Source organism: Triturus cristatus, chromosome 10 (genome assembly GCF_964204655.1).
Source record: "Triturus cristatus chromosome 10, aTriCri1.1, whole genome shotgun sequence".
Lineage (NCBI taxonomy): Eukaryota > Metazoa > Chordata > Amphibia > Caudata > Salamandridae > Triturus > Triturus cristatus.
The window spans coordinates 615,814,133-615,834,997 of NC_140593.1; the positions used below are offsets into that span (position 1 = coordinate 615,814,133).

The window sequence follows — 20,865 nt, forward strand, 5'->3', positions numbered from 1 at the left end:
TACATATCCAACGGGATGCATCTACAAGGTCAAATAATAGTTTCCTTGAAGTTGGTGCACATAATTATAGCCAGGCCAGGGCATATTAACATCCTGAAAATGAATACCCTCCATAATCGACTCTACTCCAGACTTTTCCAATTAAGATCCTTCCTGGTCAGAGCTTTTTGATCTTTAAAACTAAATGATTGGGTTTATTTGGGCTGGAGGAAGGGCTAGGTCTAACAAAATGATTCTTCTAGCACCAAGGGAGAGACTAAATGTAGCTTGCGCTGATATAATTAAATATTATAAGGCTCCTTATCTGCAGGTCATTGCAGATTGGGGGAGATGGACAAAAAGTGGCTCTGGGTGGATAAATGGGTAAGAAGATTACTATGGCATTTGGAATAATAGCCAGAGGAATGCTTAGCTGGCAACCCCAGTAATAACTGTAATAGAGATAAAGGGTGGAGTATTTATGAAGGCCGGACTTCTACCCCTTCACCCAAAACACCTATCAACCAGAATCCTGTCGTCACCCAGCATTCAAGGGAGAAGCCTTCAAAAGACGGAAGAAAGGAAAATGCACAATGCTTTCAGATGTCTATCAGAGAAGCCAAAGAAGATCCTTTGAGGAGTGTAAATCAGACTTCTGGGTAACAGATTTAACAGGATGCATTACCTCCAGTTACGTCACTGAAGTCTCTCGCCGCTAAATAGAGAGGCAGCCACTAGCCCTCTCACGCAATTCGAGACATTTGTCAAAAAATATGATTGTTCTTCAGGCCTTACATCAAGCATAAAGAAAAACCTCCAGATGAGTAAACCTAAGTTCAAATCATCCTCTCAAAACAAATGGAGTGGATGGATATATGAGCTGCAATTCCTCTAACACACAAGTATCCCCTACAGTGAATCGACCTATAAAATCATAATTTAGTGGTATATAACCCCACAAAATGTATTATTGGGTCTTCCCTGCGGCCACAGACGGATGTTGAAGGTGCCACACAAAGTTGGTATCGCTCATTCATATTTAGTGTTAGAGCGCATTAATCGAGATATTTGGGTTGGAGTTGTTGGGACTTATTGGTTCTGGGGGAAACGGGGCTAACCTTGATGGGAGTGAAGGTCCTAGACTAGAGTACCTGAATAGCTCTAAAATTGGACTTGTTAGGTGCTGTAATGATAGCTATTAGCCTTCATTGGGGACAGAAAAGATGAAATGCCGGGGATAGCCCGTTGGTTCCATAATCTATGGCAGATGGAATGAAAATGGGGGGGAAAAAATCACACACCATCTGCTTGGCCCTGCTCCAAGTGATCGAATGTATGGAATCCCCGTATTTCACCAAATGAAAGAATATATATGCTTTGTAATTGTTGGATTAAGGGCTGTACAACTGTTTATCTAATGGTGTTCCTGTGTGTGTGTGATTGGTAGAGAGGCCACACGTTTAAGAAGGAGGATACTAAGGAGTGCTCTGTTGTAAGCCAGCGAGATATGGTTTTTATGTCTACATCAGACTGGGGAGCGTTTGGGAAGTGATATTTAGAAGTCAACGGGCATGTTTTGTCTTCTGATATATTTAATGTTATTTAAAGTAAAATTTTAATTGATTTCAGCACAAGCGCGTCTGTCCCAGTCCTATCTATGCAGGCTTGGTAGGAACCATCACATGTCAACGTGTGAGTCGTTGTTGCGTCCCCTTCCCCTTGCTGTGCTAATCATTCTTGTCCTTGGTGCTGCTGTTTTTAATTTATTACACAGCACCACTCGGCAAGGTTGCGCTGCTGTGAGTTGCACTTTTCTCACAGACCCAGCCTCTGAGTTTGTGGGTCGAGTGCGGTACCATCATGACGCTGTGTCATTCCCGAGAGGGATTAAGCCACACTTCATTCTGATGGAAATGCTAATCGGCGCGGGGTGCCCATTATCGCCGAGGCAGGAGTCTCCATTCATCAGAGTCTGGACACAACGAGGGTTGTTATTTTTTCTCCTGGCGGGGAGGCGGCCGGGTGATTACTTCCCCACTTAGCCTTGTATTCTTTACTTGGCTTCCGGTCCTTCGGTGCCCGCCCCGGCTGCTGAGGAGAGCACCAAGCGCCCCAACTGCATCTCACTAAAGCACAACAAGGACGGGGCCTCTTCCACTCTCTCGGCGATCACTGATGATGTATTTGGTCATTCGCAGATGTTTAGTGCTCGAGCTCTGCGACCTGGCGTCCTGTTCGGATTTAAGTGAGTAAACGACCCCTTTCTGCATAATAGTATCGCCACTTCATTTGCTGCACGGCGCTTCGTACAAAGCCCAGTCTTTAAAACGCATTAGGAATACATGTATTCTGAAAAGTGTGGCACGTTTTACTAATGCAGTGTAAGAGCAGAGAGCAGTTCTGCATTAAGTGTATAATAATTGCACATCTTTTCTTATAGAGCCAGCTTGACAGGAAACTAATTGTATTAATGTTCTTCCTACAGTAGTAGATATGAAGTGCCTCTCTAGCCCTTATTCTTTTCTCCAGTAATTTTCAACCAGTTTCTGTTGCTTCTCATCCACGGTTTATATTTTTATAGGACGTAAAATTACTATATATATATATATATATATATATATATATATATATATATATATACGATATTAAGGACCTAATCAGTGGCGTCTTCAATGACGGTAAGTTCCTTGATTTCTAGATGTTTACTTTGGCTATGATTGAATTATAATGGCAGATAATACTTTGTTGCTGGAGACTGACTCCATGTTTTTGGACACTGAATGCTACGTTAATGTTTTCATTTTTTTTAAACCTTTGTTTGACGGGTGGGGTGTGGGGGAGATATGCGCCTAAACCGCACCCAGCTGACATGAGACAAGGAAAAATGAATTTGAATGAGCCCCCCCCCCCCCCCTTTTTGTTCTCCAATTTCGGCGGGTAAACGGAGCACACCGTATTTAGAGTGTGCATTTAATATGCATCGCTGTAGGGGTTTCAGAGAAGCCTGTCAGAAATGGAGAGGGCCCTGTCCATCTGTCAGTGTTTTTTTTTCTTTCAAAAATGTAAATCGAATTTATTGCTGGAACGACCCCCTCTTCCCACCCCCCTCGTCTTATGTGAGATAGAACCTGAATGAAGAGTGTATTTCAATTTAACACGTTTTCCTTGTACTATTTGCGATGAAATGGAGGCAGTGGATGGGTCCACGATCTGTTTTTGGGATGCAGTGTCCCAATTCCTATTTTTAGCAGCTATAATGTTTACGCAGTAATCTTAAATCTGAGATTTTAACATTTTTGTTGGTTTCTTTATGTACACTGAACATTTTTAACTTGTTTGGACAGACTCTTCATGTGGAAGGTTTGAACAGCAGACCTCTGAAAAGGAGGCAGCTTGGGGTTTATCTACTTAGGCTGGAAATGCTGATCGGAGTGAAGTGTTAAAAATGTGTTCTGCTTTCAGGATCCCCAAGAGGTTACAGACAGAAGAGCGTAGCAGTATGAAAGGAGAGAGAAGCACTTCAATATTCCGCCTCCAAACCTCCGTATAGCAGTCTCCTCCCTGCTTCCTACCTTCTATTTGGATAATCCAGGGGAGCCTTTTGGAGCTGGATGTGGGCTAGACCCTGGTCTGCCATCACGTGTGTAGCATGTGGAGCGTGCAACCCCACTAATGAAAGGTAGAATGGGGACCCAGGGCAGTCCCGTGAAGAGCTATGACTACCTGCTCAAGTTCCTACTGGTTGGCGACAGCGATGTAGGGAAAGGAGAGATCTTGGAGAGCCTGCAGGATGGGTCATCCGAATCTCCTTACGCATACAGTAACGGTAAGTACCGAAAGCAATATTTTATGGTACTTTTTTTTTTCTTCGCTTATTAGCCAGTGTGCAAGTTTTACAATTTCTGTAAGCATGGTTGGATTTAACATTTAAAGCTGTAGAAATATTTGTGATTTCCTAGAATATCCAGCACACACCTTTTAGATCATTACTAGCAGTTGGTATGCTTGTACAGTGATAAACCCGATATTTAAATCCTACGTACTGTATCTTATGTCTGTTGAGTAAGTCAAATGTTTGTTGATCAACCCTTGTCTGTGAAACCTTTTAAGCTCAAGTCGATGTTTCATTACAACTTTGTGCGTGCTGCCAAAGCAATTCTTACCATAAGAGGAGAGTACAAAAATGATTGTGTTTCTTGACCAGTCAATAGTGAACACAGCAGTGCACCCCAAAAAATTATGTTTGATAGTAAATTCATTACCAAGACCCAGGTCTATGTTTGTTGGAAGTAGTTGCCACCAACAGGGGCAGCCCTATTATCTGAACCAGGGGCAGGGTAAAGACTAAAATCCTAACAAAGGCTCAAGTAATGCATTACATACAACATGGACTCAGATAATATTAAGAATACATTGCATCAAACGTTACAAAAATTGATGATATTAACAAATGATACCCCTACACAAACTCAAACATGTACATTTTAATAAGACATTAGTAAAAAAAAATCAGTTGACATGGCACTCTCTTAGTTACACAAGAAACAATATAAAGACAATTAACAGTGTAAACAAAACCAGTGGCTGAGGGAAAATTATTTTACACAAAAAAACTGTTCAGACAAAATAAAAAAACCGAGATAGCACAGATTGTGTCCTCTTCAATCAAGACCACATACAAGCGTCATTGGCATTTCGACCACATTCAACTTGAATGGTCATCATCAGGATAGACAATATTTAATATTAGAGCATCCAATGAGTAAATTGTTTCCTTTGTCAATGGGAGTCAAAGTTTGTAAATTTAGTTCACTCCAAAGTTATTCGATCCACAGGGAGGGAGTCGATGCAAATAAAAAGCGTATATATCACTTTAGACTTAGAAAAAATGTTCAACAGAGTCCTATCAATTTCATATAGGCCATAAAGTGCACATTCAGTCAGTCGTAAACTATAACTCCTTGTAACTATGAGCAAGTCATCCATACGAACGCCGTGCAGCCCATAACAGCGTCTAATGGATAATGCAAAAAAAGAGGAGAGTACAAAAATTATTTTGTGTTTCTTGACCCCTCCATAGTGAACACAGCAGTGCACCCAAAAAATTATGTTTGATAATAAATTCATTATAAGACCCAGGTCTGTTTTCTGGAAGCCTTTTAAATGGGAAAATTAAAAGTCACTGTTCTTTTCGAGTTTTTCCTTCATGTTATGCCGTTTCCTCCGTAAGTGTAGTGCTATCTTTTGAATCCATGCCTTCTTTTATCCGTTAATTAATTACATTTTCTTGGTGTCTAGAACAAACGTGGCCACAGTGCAGGTGTGCACACTCTAGTCAGAGGCGTGATATTTTATAAACTATGTGCTTGTCCAAGGGAAGGAATACATCGGAATCTGCTTGTCCTTGGAAAACAAATCCACTTGTCAATTTTGGTGCCATATTTGCAGGTATCAAATTATGACAGTATTCTTAATATATCAGAACTCTGATAATAGATTCTCTGCGTATGTTAGGGCTAATTCTGTCTGGTTTTTGATTCTAGCAAGGCTCTGTTTCTACTACTTTGTCCAAATTTATATTCAGAGCCTAGAAGTAGGCAGTAAGTAGAAGCTCCAGGATTAGAATGCCATTTGAGTCTGTGCACAGGCTCCAAGTACCATGTTTAAGGAATTCACCAACTTTCCTCCAATATCTCTCCCACTGGACAAGGGTGGAATTTTACTCCAGACAATGGCGAAAGTGAAAGTTTTTTTTCCCAGGCTGGGGGAAAAGGGGGTGTAGGAAAGGGAATTTGCAATTTCTCCGATTTTTCGCGAGAGTAAATATTTCTCTCCTCTCTATAGGAAAAGGAGATGCTTCAATTAAACCTGTTCTGTGCCCATGGTGCCTTGTAGTGAATGGAGACAAATTTAAGAAATAGTGGACTGAAATTAATCTTGTGAATATTTGGTGAATGAACAGCTAGTGAACCAAATAAAAGGCCTTTTCAATATTGAGCACACTTCTGCCTCGAAACTCTGGCCAAGGCTGCATTTATCTGCCTTAGGTACTGACCGTTTCTATTTCTGGGCATGAAGCCGCTTTGGTCTTTTCAGACTAATATTTTGATTAGATTTTGGCCAATCTGGAGGCAAGGCCCTTTGCCAGAATCCTTACTTGAACATTTATTAATGAGATTGGGCAGAAAGACGGGCACTTATTTGGAGGTTTGCTTGGTTTTGGGATCACAGAGTGTCATGGAGAGCAGACAAAAGGGACCCTGTTAAAGCCTCCTCAAACATACCACTCCATTTGAGGAGCCACCAAAATGGCATATTTTTAAAAAATATTCCGCCATGGCCTGCAGTATCTCCTCAGTTATATTGTGGATGTCTAGATCAAGGCGTCCTAGGCGCAAGAGCATGTTCCTGTGAGATTGTTTACAATAGTATTGTTTACAATGGGCTCTAAGACAGCTGTCCCACTGCTTTAGTTCACTTTTTTTATACTAATGTTAAATACTGGCTACAATTCGGGTGCCTAGTTAGTTGGTGATTTGATTTCTATCTGATTTTAAAGTTGCTGGAATTGAGTGCTTAATTGACATTGTAACCGAATAGCTAGTCGGCCCGTCTGCTTTCATATAAATATATATATATATTTTGCAATAGGTAATTTCTTACATTAAAAAAAAGTCTTTTGCATACACATGATTTGTAAAGTTGATATGTATATGTTTACAAAAAAACAGCAGACTTGCCTAGACCAGATCTGTTGGCTTCGCCCATGCTTATTTTATGTTTCATTGAGACTTTTGGTGGAAGAGTGTGGCATGCTGATTGGGCCTTTTGAGCTTTGTGCACTTCTGCTTATTTCTGGTAAATCAGTTTAATATGTATAACATTTTGTACAATGATTTTATTGGGAGTTTCCTACCGCACCAGTTCTTTATTTTTGTACTTGGATGGAATTGCACTATGTGTTTCTGTGATTAGTCCTCTGCACGGGGTCTATTCAAATTTTGCAATAAATGAGTGAATGTGATTGTAGCACTTCTTCCTTTATGAATTGTAAGTTTCCCCAGTTTGTTTAAACGTTCAAAACATTTGTACCATTCTTCTATACTCTATGCCCTCAAAAGTGATATTAAGACCATCAGACTTTGCAGTCGCAAAAATGAATGTATAGTGTTAAAATCTCTGTGCAGTACTTGGGCAAAAAGACAGTAATCCGTCTGATTTGCCCATTACCCTTGTTTTTCTTTGTGCCATGTTGTCTTAATTGTTTGCTCCATGTAGCGCGAGCACCATAGCAGAGGACTGAAGGCCCCTTTAAGGCATGTTTCCTTCATAGTGAAAGGAGGGATGTTAGCGTTGCATGGTTAATAGGAAGCAGGGAAAGTATTGGTTGGGGACATGCTCTGTGTTTTTTTTCCATTTTCAAATACTATGGCTTTGTGGCATGGGGATTTCACAACATGCCCCATCACAGAAAGCAAGCTTCTACATAATTTGTAAAGTAACATATATTATGACTCCAAGCAGCTGGGCCACTTTTCCATTTAAAACTATGGAACAGCTTCCATCTTGTCTAATAGTGGTATGGTGGGATTTTTACCTTCGTTCACAAAGACATTGTAGCATTTTGCCAGAGTCTAAAGCAATATTTGTTTAGGAAAGCTTTTGAGTTCTAGTCTTAGGGGACGCATTACCAACTTCATGCTGCTTTTCTTCAGTAAATGCTCTAAGACTACCCAGCCCTGCCTGTGGTGTGAAGCTGTATAAGCGCACAAGATTATATAGTGTTGGCCTGCGGTCTTGCAACGTTTTTGAGCCTAAAACGGCATTTCATTATCCACAAATTCTACGTTTTCTATGAAGCGGGATAGTTTGACTTATGCACATGTGCAGAACTTCAGTTGTGCTCCATATGTGTGTTCTGCTGCACAAAGCCAGGCATAAAGTTCAGTATCGTAGCTAGGATCCTATGGGCCCTGGTGCAAGCAAGCAAAATGGCCCATTTGCCTGCTGTTAGGGGACTTAACTACAATTATCCAGAGTAAATGGGGACAGGTGCACTGCACCTGCAGCACCAATAGTAACTACGCCTCTGATGAAGTTAAGACTTGGACCTACATTTTGATAAAGGCACACCAGGGACACAGTTCCTGATGTGACTGCACATCTATGATGATGGATCGGATGAACTGTAAATATATTGCATGTTTGAATTTTCAGTGGGTCACATTTTACTACCATTTAGTAGTGGCTACACGGATTGGTGACATTGACATGTTTTGTGAAAAAATCATCACCTTTAATATCCCCCCACCTGTGCCGATGCTATACTGAACTGTACTGAGGCAAAGAGCATTTCTTGGGGTAACTTGGACTTCTTGCTTTGTGTCCTGTCGTCTGAAATATTAAACTACTGTTCAGAGCCCGGGGTTAATGGCTGTTTAAACAAGGCATGTTTTGTTTGTCGTTCTCTGTCCTTCTTTGTCATTTGTAAACCTCCATTTTTGTCTGACTTCCTGGAGGGTGTAGTCGTTTAATTCCTATTAAAAAGCTAGCCTGTTGAAGGTCCCGAATCAGAAGGAGCAAAGCCAGCGGTAACCCTCTGGGACAGCACCGGATTATCAATTACCCCTTGTATTGGTAGGTGATAAGTTCAAATTCACCCTGTGTGTGCGCTCTCGAATGGTACCCGCTAACACAATACCTCCCCAAATACTGGGGCAAAAATGGAACATAAATAGCAAAAGGCGCACCACAACCTCAAATTTAAATTTAACTCAAATCAAATTAGTCCATATACATCAAGTTTTTTCTTTTCCAAATTGATCTTCTTTATTTTTCATTTGTTAAAATGACATTTAGGAACAGCCAAAGCAGCCGACGCGTTTCGTCCTCTTGGGACTTCTTCAGGGCTGCAAAAGTATATATATAAAACAATGTATAAATACCACGAATACCCACATACAATATATACAAATCCAACAAACATAATCATAAATCTTAAACAAATACAAAAAAGTGCTGATAAAAAGAGGAAGACAGAGGACAATATTAACTATACATATGAAGACATAAACAAGTTAAAAACAGGATTCTAAGTCAGTTAATCCTTGCTATTGATTTATGTTCAATAACCTTCGATATGAACAAGTAATCAACTCTCTGACATGTTTCTGGTTAATTAGTAATTCAAAACTGCACAATAGTGAAGTGCAACTGGTTTCTTTAAACCAAATCTCATTCCCCAACCAAGTTTGCATCGACCACAGTTAATTGGGTCAGAAAGGATTGAGAATTTACTATCAACAGGCTCAATGCGGTTTCACAGGAAGCAGCGAGGAAAGAGGGGAGGTCCAAAGAAGTACCCACCGTAAGAAACAATGCATCTGTTTGTGTAATTCTTTCTTGGAAATTCTGAGATGTCATTCAAAATCACTGAAAAGAGGTCAAAATGGGAGGGCATTACTAAACGCAATGTCCTAGTGTTTGTAAATTACAGGATGTTTAAGGTACATCTTATGTTAATGATAACCTTAAAAAAGTTAAACAGGAAGCGGAGTATAAAGCGAAGCGAAGGAGTCATACATAAAATTTGATAGTACGAGTAAATAAGCATGTAAATTCTTATTCATGTGTCCTAAGTAAGCCCCTAAAAGACGTATAAAACTGTACAAGTAGACAAAGGGGCTAAGAGAGAACAACAAAAAACCCCATAGGGGTATATGTACTTACATAAATGGTATAATGGATAATTTGAATAGGATAATGGTCTGATTACGACAAGTTGCGAATGATCGTCCCGTCTTGTAATTAGGAGTAGAATATCCGATCAAAAGTATATCCAATGATAAGGATAGGAGTCCGAATCTTTAAAATGCCTAAAGTGAGAACACAGTAAACTAATAATCCAAAACAATAGTGCGTGTTGAGTGAATTCGACCAACCCACTCATAGAATTCTATATATGTAAACCCATGATTAAAAACAGAAAGAGTCAGGAAGAAAAGGATTGAGGGGTAACCTAATAAGTCAAAAGGGATATTGCAATCAACCTATTTGAGATTAAGTAAGCTTTACAAAGAAGGGATAATAAACAATTTATTACCAACCGTGATGTTTGGAGAGTAATAATTAAAGGCAAATCCCAGTGTTTAGCCTAAAGAATCTAGTTTATGTCACATTGACATGAGGAAATGCTACCAAGGTGCCACCAACCCTTAGAAACAAGCTCAATAAAAGTGTTTTTAGGTTTGTCAAACGGACTAATGAGTTCGATTATCACAACGTTCACAAAGTAAGGCAGTATCAAAAGTTCCCACAGCACCTACCCGATTCCGCATCTTTCAAATCCTGGACGGGAACTAATCCTCTGGTTTTCCGTAGCACACGGGACTCATGCTCGTGTGTTTAAATAGTGATTGACCCCATGTAAACTCAAAACACCTGTGTCCCGAGCCTCGTTACCCAGATTCACGTCATAGCGTAGTAACTAAGAATAGTATGTAAACCCAGTGGCCATCTTGGAAGGGTAAACGGTAACGAGCATACCAATGTAGAGAACATATAATAAAAGGTATTACGATTGCTGACATTAAATAAAAGCGTACGACGCACAATTCCATTGCCGTACATCTAGTTGGATAATAATCCATTAAAAACATGAGACTACAGATTAGTCAACACTTCGTATAGGTTTAGGAGCGAGCAAACCAGCAGCCATGTTGGAATGGGCAAAATGTAAGAGTATCTGCTATCTCGGTAAGCTAATCCAATATCTCGCCCCCAATGTGTCTGAGAAATAAGAAAAAAACAAAGGACTGACTAGAACATCGCATCGGAAAAAACAAATCTTTGCTTCCCCGTAGCACGAGCTAAGTGTTTGATAGTCCACTCGAGCTGGCTACCAAATTGAATAGGTAGAATGTTCCTCTTTCAAAAAATGGAACCGATATCGGTGATTATTAGAACAAGAGAAAAATCAAAGATATTAGCGAAAATATTGTGCACCGGAGGCTATGGGTCCAAATCATATAGGTTTATACACAGCACATATCTCACATAAGCAACAACGGTCTAACAGTGACACTAAAAAGTGCTAAGATTAAATATACCATGTCTTCTCCCAAACATGAGATCTATTACAAAAAGATAAAAAGGCCGATATATGTATCGGATATGTTCCAAATTATCAACTTATGTACATAATGTTATGAGGGATCGTTCTATAGTGTGAGTGTGTAACGAGTCATATGGACAAGACGATGTTTCTCCAGTTTGTAAATGGGGTCACCCAGTGGTATTCAACAAAATTAGTGACAAGGCCTGTCGTTCCAAGAGGAACCGACATGGTTAATGTGATTGTCATTGGTAAAAGAATAACCGGCAATACCTGTACTGTGAATCAACTTCAAATACAGAGGTCGAAGGTTGAGCAGTTGTAAGTAGGCGGCATGGGCTAGATTGTACCAAAAAAGCATGATAACCATAATAACAATGAATGAAAGCACTTAACGTGGCAGTTGTTAGGATGCCACAGTACAAATTTATACATAGTGACCGATAGATCCAACATGGATGTACGTGATACATAAACATTAGCATTTCCAAAGCAGCACTCAAGAGATAAGGTTTGGCTAGTCAGCAAGGTTGAGCAGTTGTAAGTAGACAGCATGAACTAGGCTATACCAAAGCAACAAAATAACAGTAATATTAATAACAGCAAATGAAAGCACTTAACGTGGTAGTTGTCAAAATACACGTTACAGATTCATACATAATGACCAATAGGTCCAACACAGGAGTACATAATAACATGAACATTAGCATTTCCGGAACAGAAATCAAGAGGTAAGGTTGGGTTAGTCGGCAATAATGTGAAGATGATACAAAAGAGTCATATGCTAAATATATGGTCATCTGTAGTTAACCCAAGTTGTTCTTAATATAGTGATTTCTACAAGAAATAATGCATTTCAGATTCGGTGTTATGCCCCATTTCCACACATCGGAGCCTACATATCCAACCCGCCTCGTTTCGTCTTAATTCCAGCTCTCTATTCCCTCCTCTAGGGGATGATGGTATATGGTCTATCCCAAAGAACCACAGTTCATTTGGCTTGTGCCCTTTGTCCTGGATATGTGTAGTAAGGGGATACTTGGAATCACCCTTTACTGCCGCTCTTAGGTGTTCCTGTATCCTGGTCTTAAGTTCCCTTTTTGTGCTGCCTACATAGATGATGTCACATGGACAGCCCAGAATGTATGTGACAAAGGTTGATTTACACGTGATGGTATGCTTAATCTTATGTGTTTTGTCAGTGTTGTATCGGAACGTCCGTGTTCTATTTTTTCCCAGTTTACACACATTGCATTTCATGCATGTAAAGAAGCCCCCATTACCCTCTGTCAGCCAGTTTGGAGGTTTGGGGGACGTTACAAAACTGGGGCATAGAAGGTTCCTCAGGTTTTGACCCCGTCTGTAGGTGACCCTGGGTGTCCTTGGGATTTCATCTTTTAAGCCCGGTATTTCACATAGTAATCTCCAATGTTTTCTCAGGATATTATAGATCCGATTACTATCTTTGTTGTAGGTGGTAACGAGAGCAGTAGTAGCTTGTTTCTTGCGTTCAGTACACGATGTTTTTTTCTCCAGAGTGCTTTCTCTTTTTACCTTGAGGGCCCTCTTCTCGATCTTATTCATGAGGGGCACAGGGTAACCTCTATTGATGAATCTGTTTTTGGTCTCCGTAACATTTCGGATAAATCCCTCCTGAGTGCTACAGATCCTCCTCATTCTTATCATTTCCCCAAAGGGAATGTTGTTAACAACATGTCGGGGATGAGCACTGTCGTAACGCAATACACTATTACAGGCAGTGCTCTTGCGATGTACCGTGCTCTGTATTGAGCCCCTTTCCCACCCGGTCGACCGATCATTTCCGGTATTAACTCTCCGACGGAGAGATTATCGGAATATGTGGATGGCTTCTTACAGCCATTGGTCCAAAACCTACCTGCTTATGTGAAGGACAGCAAGGACATCCTATCTAAACTTGAGGGTTTGGAATGGACGGACACCTTAGTTTTTACTACCCTCGATGTGTCCAGCCTTTATACCAGCATTAAAAAAGAATTTGGCTTTAGGGCCTTGGAATTCTTTTTGGGACAAAGATCTGCTGTCCACTTATCCCATAATGAGATGCTAATGGAGATGACGGACATCATCCTGTCCAAAAACTACTTCCTCCACGACAATGAATGGTTTCAGCAGACACAGGGTACGGCCATGGGTTCCAGGTTTGCGCCTGCTTATGCCGGCCTGTTCATGGGCTGGTATGAGCGGGTGCACGCCTGGGGCCGCCATGCCTCCACATGGATGGAATATATACTTTTCTGGGGCAGGTACATAGATGATGTCATCATCATCTGGAATGGACCTGTCCCTGAATTGATGAGTTACTTCCATTTCCTCAATGATAATCCATACAACATAAGATTTACAATAAACTGGAGTAAGGAGAAGATTGATTTCCTGGATATCCAGTTTTTTGTACAGAATAACACAATACAGAGCACGGTACATCGCAAGAGCACTGCCTGTAATAGTGTATTGCGTTACGACAGTGCTCATCCCCGACATGTTGTTAACAACATTCCCTTTGGGGAAATGATAAGAATGAGGAGGATCTGTAGCACTCAGGAGGGATTTATCCGAAATGTTACGGAGACCAAAAACAGATTCATCAATAGAGGTTACCCTATGCCCCTCATGAATAAGATCGAGAAGAGGGCCCTCAAGGTAAAAAGAGAAAGCACTCTGGAGAAAAAAACATCGTATACTGAACGCAAGAAACAAGCTACTACTGCTCTCGTTACCACCTACAACAAAGATAGTAATCGGATCTATAATATCCTGAGAAAACATTGGAGATTACTATGTGAAATACCGGGCTTAAAAGATGAAATCCCAAGGACACCCAGGGTCACCTACAGACTGGGTCAAAACCTGAGGAACCTTCTATGCCCCAGTTTTGTAACGTCCCCCAAACCTCCAAACTGGCTGACAGAGGGTAATGGGGGCTTCTTTACATGCATGAAATGCAATGTGTGTAAACTGGGAAAAAATAGAACACGGACGTTCCGATACAACACTGACAAAACACATAAGATTAAGCATACCATCACGTGTAAATCAACCTTTGTCACATACATTCTGGGCTGTCCATGTGACATCATCTATGTAGGCAGCACAAAAAGGGAACTTAAGACCAGGATACAGGAACACCTAAGAGCGGCAGTAAAGGGTGATTCCAAGTATCCCCTTACTACACATATCCAGGACAAAGGGCACAAGCCAAATGAACTGTGGTTCTTTGGGATAGACCATATACCATCATCCCCTAGAGGAGGAATAGAGAGCTGGAATTAAGACGAAACGAGGCGGGTTGGATATGTAGGCTCCGATGTGTGGAAATGGGGCATAACACCGAATCTGAAATGCATTATTTCTTGTAGAAATCACTATATTAAGAACAACTTGGGTTAACTACAGATGACCATATATTTAGCATATGACTCTTTTGTATCATCTTCACATTATTGCCGACTAACCCAACCTTACCTCTTGATTTCTGTTCCGGAAATGCTAATGTTCATGTTATTATGTACTCCTGTGTTGGACCTATTGGTCATTATGTATGAATCTGTAACGTGTATTTTGACAACTACCACGTTAAGTGCTTTCATTTGCTGTTATTAATATTACTGTTATTTTGTTGCTTTGGTATAGCCTAGTTCATGCTGTCTACTTACAACTGCTCAACCTTGCTGACTAGCCAAACCTTATCTCTTGAGTGCTGCTTTGGAAATGCTAATGTTTATGTATTACGTACATCCATGTTGGATCTATCGGTCACTATGTATAAATTTGTACTGTGGCATCCTAACAACTGCCACGTTAAGTGCTTTCATTCATTGTTATTATGGTTATCATGCTTTTTTGGTACAATCTAGCCCATGCCGCCTACTTACAACTGCTCAACCTTCGACCTCTGTATTTGAAGTTGATTCACAGTACAGGTATTGCCGGTTATTCTTTTACCAATGACAATCACATTAACCATGTCGGTTCCTCTTGGAACGACAGGCCTTGTCACTAATTTTGTTGAATACCACTGGGTGACCCCATTTACAAACTGGAGAAACATCGTCTTGTCCATATGACTCGTTACACACTCACACTATAGAACGATCCCTCATAACATTATGTACATAAGTTGATAATTTGGAACATATCCGATACATATATCGGCCTTTTTATCTTTTTGTAATAGATCTCATGTTTGGGAGAAGACATGGTATATTTAATCTTAGCACTTTTTAGTGTCACTGTTAGACCGTTGTTGCTTATGTGAGATATGTGCTGTGTATAAACCTATATGATTTGGACCCATAGCCTCCGGTGCACAATATTTTCGCTAATATCTTTGATTTTTCTCTTGTTCTAATAATCACCGATATCGGTTCCATTTTTTGAAAGAGGAACATTCTACCTATTCAATTTGGTAGCCAGCTCGAGTGGACTATCAAACACTTAGCTCGTGCTACGGGGAAGCAAAGATTTGTTTTTTCCGATGCGATGTTCTAGTCAGTCCTTTGTTTTTTTCTTATTTCTCAGACACATTGGGGGCGAGATATTGGATTAGCTTACCGAGATAGCAGATACTCTTACATTTTGCCCATTCCAACATGGCTGCTGGTTTGCTCGCTCCTAAACCTATACGAAGTGTTGACTAATCTGTAGTCTCATGTTTTTAATGGATTATTATCCAACTAGATGTACGGCAATGGAATTGTGCGTCGTACGCTTTTATTTAATGTCAGCAATCGTAATACCTTTTATTATATGTTCTCTACATTGGTATGCTCGTTACCGTTTACCCTTCCAAGATGGCCACTGGGTTTACATACTATTCTTAGTTACTACGCTATGACGTGAATCTGGGTAACGAGGCTCGGGACACAGGTGTTTTGAGTTTACATGGGGTCAATCACTATTTAAACACACGAGCATGAGTCCCGTGTGCTACGGAAAACCAGAGGATTAGTTCCCGTCCAGGATTTGAAAGATGCGGAATCGGGTAGGTGCTGTGGGAACTTTTGATACTGCCTTACTTTGTGAACGTTGTGATAATCGAACTCATTAGTCCGTTTGACAAACCTAAAAACACTTTTATTGAGCTTGTTTCTAAGGGTTGGTGGCACCTTGGTAGCATTTCCTCATGTCAATGTGACATAAACTAGATTCTTTAGGCTAAACACTGGGATTTGCCTTTAATTATTACTCTCCAAACATCACGGTTGGTAATAAATTGTTTATTATCCCTTCTTTGTAAAGCTTACTTAATCTCAAATAGGTTGATTGCAATATCCCTTTTGACTTATTAGGTTACCCCTCAATCCTTTTCTTCCTGACTCTTTCTGTTTTTAATCATGGGTTTACATATATAGAATTCTATGAGTGGGTTGGTCGAATTCACTCAACACGCACTATTGTTTTGGATTATTAGTTTACTGTGTTCTCACTTTAGGCATTTTAAAGATTCGGACTCCTATCCTTATCATTGGATATACTTTTGATCGGATATTCTACTCCTAATTACAAGACTGGACGATCGTTCGCAACTTGTCGTAATCAGACCATTATCCTATTCAAATTATCCATTATACCATTTATGTAAGTACATATACCCCTATGGGGTTTTTTGTTGTTCTCTCTTAGCCCCTTTGTCTACTTGTACAGTTTTATACGTCTTTTAGGGGCTTACTTAGGACACATGAATAAGAATTTACATGCTTATTTACTCGTACTATCAAATTTTATGTATGACTCCTTCGCTTCGCTTTATACTCCGCTTCCTGTTTAACTTTTTTAAGGTTATCATTAACATAAGATGTACCTTAAACATCCTGTAATTTACAAACACTAGGACATTGCGTTTAGTAATGCCCTCCCATTTTGACCTCTTTTCAGTGATTTTGAATGACATCTCAGAATTTCCAAGAAAGAATTACACAAACAGATGCATTGTTTCTTACGGTGGGTACTTCTTTGGACCTCCCCTCTTTCCTCGCTGCTTCCTGTGAAACCGCATTGAGCCTGTTGATAGTAAATTCTCAATCCTTTCTGACCCAATTAACTGTGGTCGATGCAAACTTGGTTGGGGAATGAGATTTGGTTTAAAGAAACCAGTTGCACTTCACTATTGTGCAGTTTTGAATTACTAATTAACCAGAAACATGTCAGAGAGTTGATTACTTGTTCATATCGAAGGTTATTGAACATAAATCAATAGCAAGGATTAACTGACTTAGAATCCTGTTTTTAACTTGTTTATGTCTTCATATGTATAGTTAATATTGTCCTCTGTCTTCCTCTTTTTATCAGCACTTTTTTGTATTTGTTTAAGATTTATGATTATGTTTGTTGGATTTGTATATATTGTATGTGGGTATTCGTGGTATTTATACATTGTTTTATATATATACTTTTGCAGCCCTGAAGAAGTCCCAAGAGGACGAAACGCGTCGGCTGCTTTGGCTGTTCCTAAATGTCATTTTAACAAATGAAAAATAAAGAAGATCAATTTGGAAAAGAAAAAACTTGATGTATATGGACTAATTTGATTTGAGTTAAATTTAAATTTGAGGTTGTGGTGCGCCTTTTGCTATTTATGTTCCTGTTGAAGGTCCCCTTTCCTTTTCTTATTCATTGAAGTTCAGAGTAACATTTCTTCCTGCAGTTTACTATCCCTTCAACTCGAGTCCTTTGAATCTGTGTGGATTTATATCCCGTTTTTTTTAGGTCTAGCCTAGCGCGCATGCAGTGCTCTAGGAAAATGACCTCTTGGAATCAATCTGTACTTTTCACACGCTCGTGCATGTTGTTTTTTTGTTGTTGCTTACTTTCTGTTGGCCTTTGCGTGCGAAGGCAGCACGCAGTTGGGCAAAGGCGAGTTCATGTCCCACCTTTGCGAGGAATTGTAGCCGGCCATGGTCTGAGGCTTGCGGTTACGCACAGCGGCGCTCAGTGTGCCATCTGTTTTTCGTGGCGGGCACAAGCGCGCGCAACACTCCCGGGCTGGTTTACCTCGCTAGAGTAAGATTCTAGTTGCGCCCCTCCCTCCCGCCTCACCCCACCAGTAATAGTTTGACACTGTTTGGCGCTTTCACTTTCGTTCGCGGCCACACTTTAATGAGCCTGGACAACGACGGCCACATGTTTTTCATACACACCCCAGGCATTTGCCCGCTGCGGGCATGGTGTGTTGTAGGACAGCCTCGGCGGTGCACCCCGGGACGGCGAGGGGCACTGGCTCCTGTCCCTCTGATCATGGATGAGGCAGGCAGCAGCAGCGGTTCCCCGTAGCGGCATGGAGGAGTGAGGGGGCAGGATCTGGACAGGTCACTCTGCAGGAGCAGGATGCCCAACTTTGCAGCGAAGGGCCGGGCTCAAAGGACCACGCAGCTGCTGTTCCGTCAACGCTCTGCCTGCTGCAGGAAGCAAGAGGCGTGCGCTGTTTCAATCAAAGCATCAGCAAACATGGTGAGGGGCTCAAAGCCAGCGCGGGTCATAGAGAGCTGTCTGAGGGACAGACTAGGCAAGGGCGAGGGAAGGGCAATAGAGTGCAACAAGGCCCATGAGGCTCTGATGGTCCAGCGAATCACAGGCGCTTCAAATACTCCATTTAAAGAAGCACCGCATTAGGAAATGCATGGAGAACGAAGTCTCCTGGCGGGTTAGGATGCGATGGAAAATGCGAGCCGGGTTGATTTTATGGTTTTGAAAACCCTCCCCATAAACAAGCATTCCCCAGGAAGTCGTAAGCCTGCCGCGCAGCAGGCGGCCTTCTTCAGTGCGGCCCTGCAGGATCATGGTTGGTAAAATCAAAGCCTACAAGCTTCTCACCGGTCTCCAGTGGGGTCCCTCGCCGTCCACCCCACTTCACAGGAGGCTGTCAAAGCTCACCGGCCACAGCAGTTGCGCCACATCCTCTCCCTCCTTGGTGTTTTTAACTATTGTAGGCAGGCACTGCACCATTGCACATTATAATAAACCTGTGCACCCTTCTAAAGTCAGATCATCTCGTTTCCAGTCTCCAAGCTAACAGTCTACTATTCTTTTAAATGATAGATTAGGATTTTTGCTACGTTTGAATGAATTAGTTTGCCCGTCTCCTTCTTACTCTCATGTGTTCGATGAAGTTTGTTGAAATAAACCGGATAAGGGCTCTCCTGCGACCAACCTTGTCAACCTGTCCCCGCCTCCAAGGCTGTTTCAGCCAGTCACGGCAATTGTGGTGTCCAAACAAGCAGCACTGGCTAGCCCACAGTTCGCAGCCGCAGTCTTTCTACTACATGACGCTGAAAACGAGGGAAATTTGGAGCAGCGTCCATGGAGCTAACCTTGGGGACTATGGCGATATCCCCTCTCTGTATCCTGTTGACTTTTACCAGAATTAAGACTTTATTCTCCAAGGGACAGATTTCGTCAGATTTTGTCAGCAGCCAGTGATCAGATTGCTGGCAGCAGGTATGGCTGTTGCAATTTTCTCGCATTTTGGAGTTTGGTATCACAACAGTAAAATGTGCCATAATAGAGAAAAACTGCTCATTTGTACATTTCAAAGGAAAAACTAGCTTGGCTTTCTGAAAGGTATCGTTAACAGATTGCACGACAGGCCTCTTATATACACTACTTGCCTGCTCATTGTGCACACTTTGCATCTAGTCTGTTTGAGTCCTGTGGTTTGAACTTTGCGCTCACCTTTCGCTGCCTGTAACGTGATCGCGGGGGCTCTCACTGTGGGACAGCCCAATCGTCGACTGGCCAATGCAGGCCAGCCAGACTCGAGCACTAGCGCAAAACAAAGGCACAAACATTTTTTGTACAAGAGCAATATTGGTCGCACACTGTTAGCTGGAGACTACTCCTTTCCTCTCGACTTTAGCTCTTTGTTCTCTGAGGGACTTAAAGAAATGGCTTCTTGAAATGCTATAGCACCAAAGGGCAGTGGGCACTTTGATTTCATTCCGAGTACCCTTTTAATTCTGCCTCTTAAGATTTACAAGATCCGCTGCAGATCTCTGGTCTTTCACCCAGAGGCCACACATGCTAAAAGAACTGGAGCCCCCCAGAGGAAATAGCAACAGGAATAATCGAGGGAATCTGGACCGGAATTACCAGTTCTACTGGTAATTCCTAATTTCCATGCAGACCCTCAGGGTCGCACTTATAAGCAGCTGGTAATTCTTCCCATCTGTGGAGTTAATGTACCCTCAGTGGGGCAGCTCACGGGCAGGGGGGATGCATTGGACACTCGTAAAGAAGTTCTAACAGCAAGACTCAGTCACCAGATGTAGAAGTCAAAACCTTTTGACCTTGTAAACTAGGACAATGGATTCAATTTTGTTTTGTAAATAGAATCCTTCACATCAAGTGCAGTAAGCAAACTTAACAGTAATTAACGCCTTTATGAGCCTGTAAAATGAGAAGGTTTTTCATTATCCCTCTGGGGTGCACGTCTTATTTGCTGAAATATAACAGAGGACTAACTCTGAGGTGCAGATTTCTTGTAATTGCAATGTCTGCAAACGAGTTTGCGGAGGGATCGGCAAAATAACAATAGAATCGAAATCAAGGCCTAAATGTTAAAAGTTCAGAAATGCTCATTGAAATCTTTTATCATATTCCCTAGGCTTGTGGCATGTTTTTTTTTATTTTTTATTTTGTTTTTTTTAGCTTTTTTGGTTTTTATTAAAAGAACATCCAGCCGACTTCGTTATACCATGACTGAATATGTATTCCACATTGAAGAATGAACGAACAAA

At 41.1% G+C, this 20,865-nt stretch overlaps 1 protein-coding gene across 1 annotated transcript in view; it reads left to right on the forward strand.

Annotated features, from left to right (window-relative positions):
• The window catches only part of RAB40C (RAB40C, member RAS oncogene family), a 224,835-nt gene that overhangs the window by 36,056 nt on the left and 167,914 nt on the right, over window positions 1-20,865 (forward strand). The window contains exon 2 of the mRNA XM_085632143.1: window positions 3,442-3,805. Within this exon, the coding sequence (XP_085488269.1) occupies window positions 3,652-3,805 (154 nt within the window). The 5' untranslated portion in view covers window positions 3,442-3,651. The remainder of the gene's footprint in view (window positions 1-3,441; window positions 3,806-20,865) is intronic.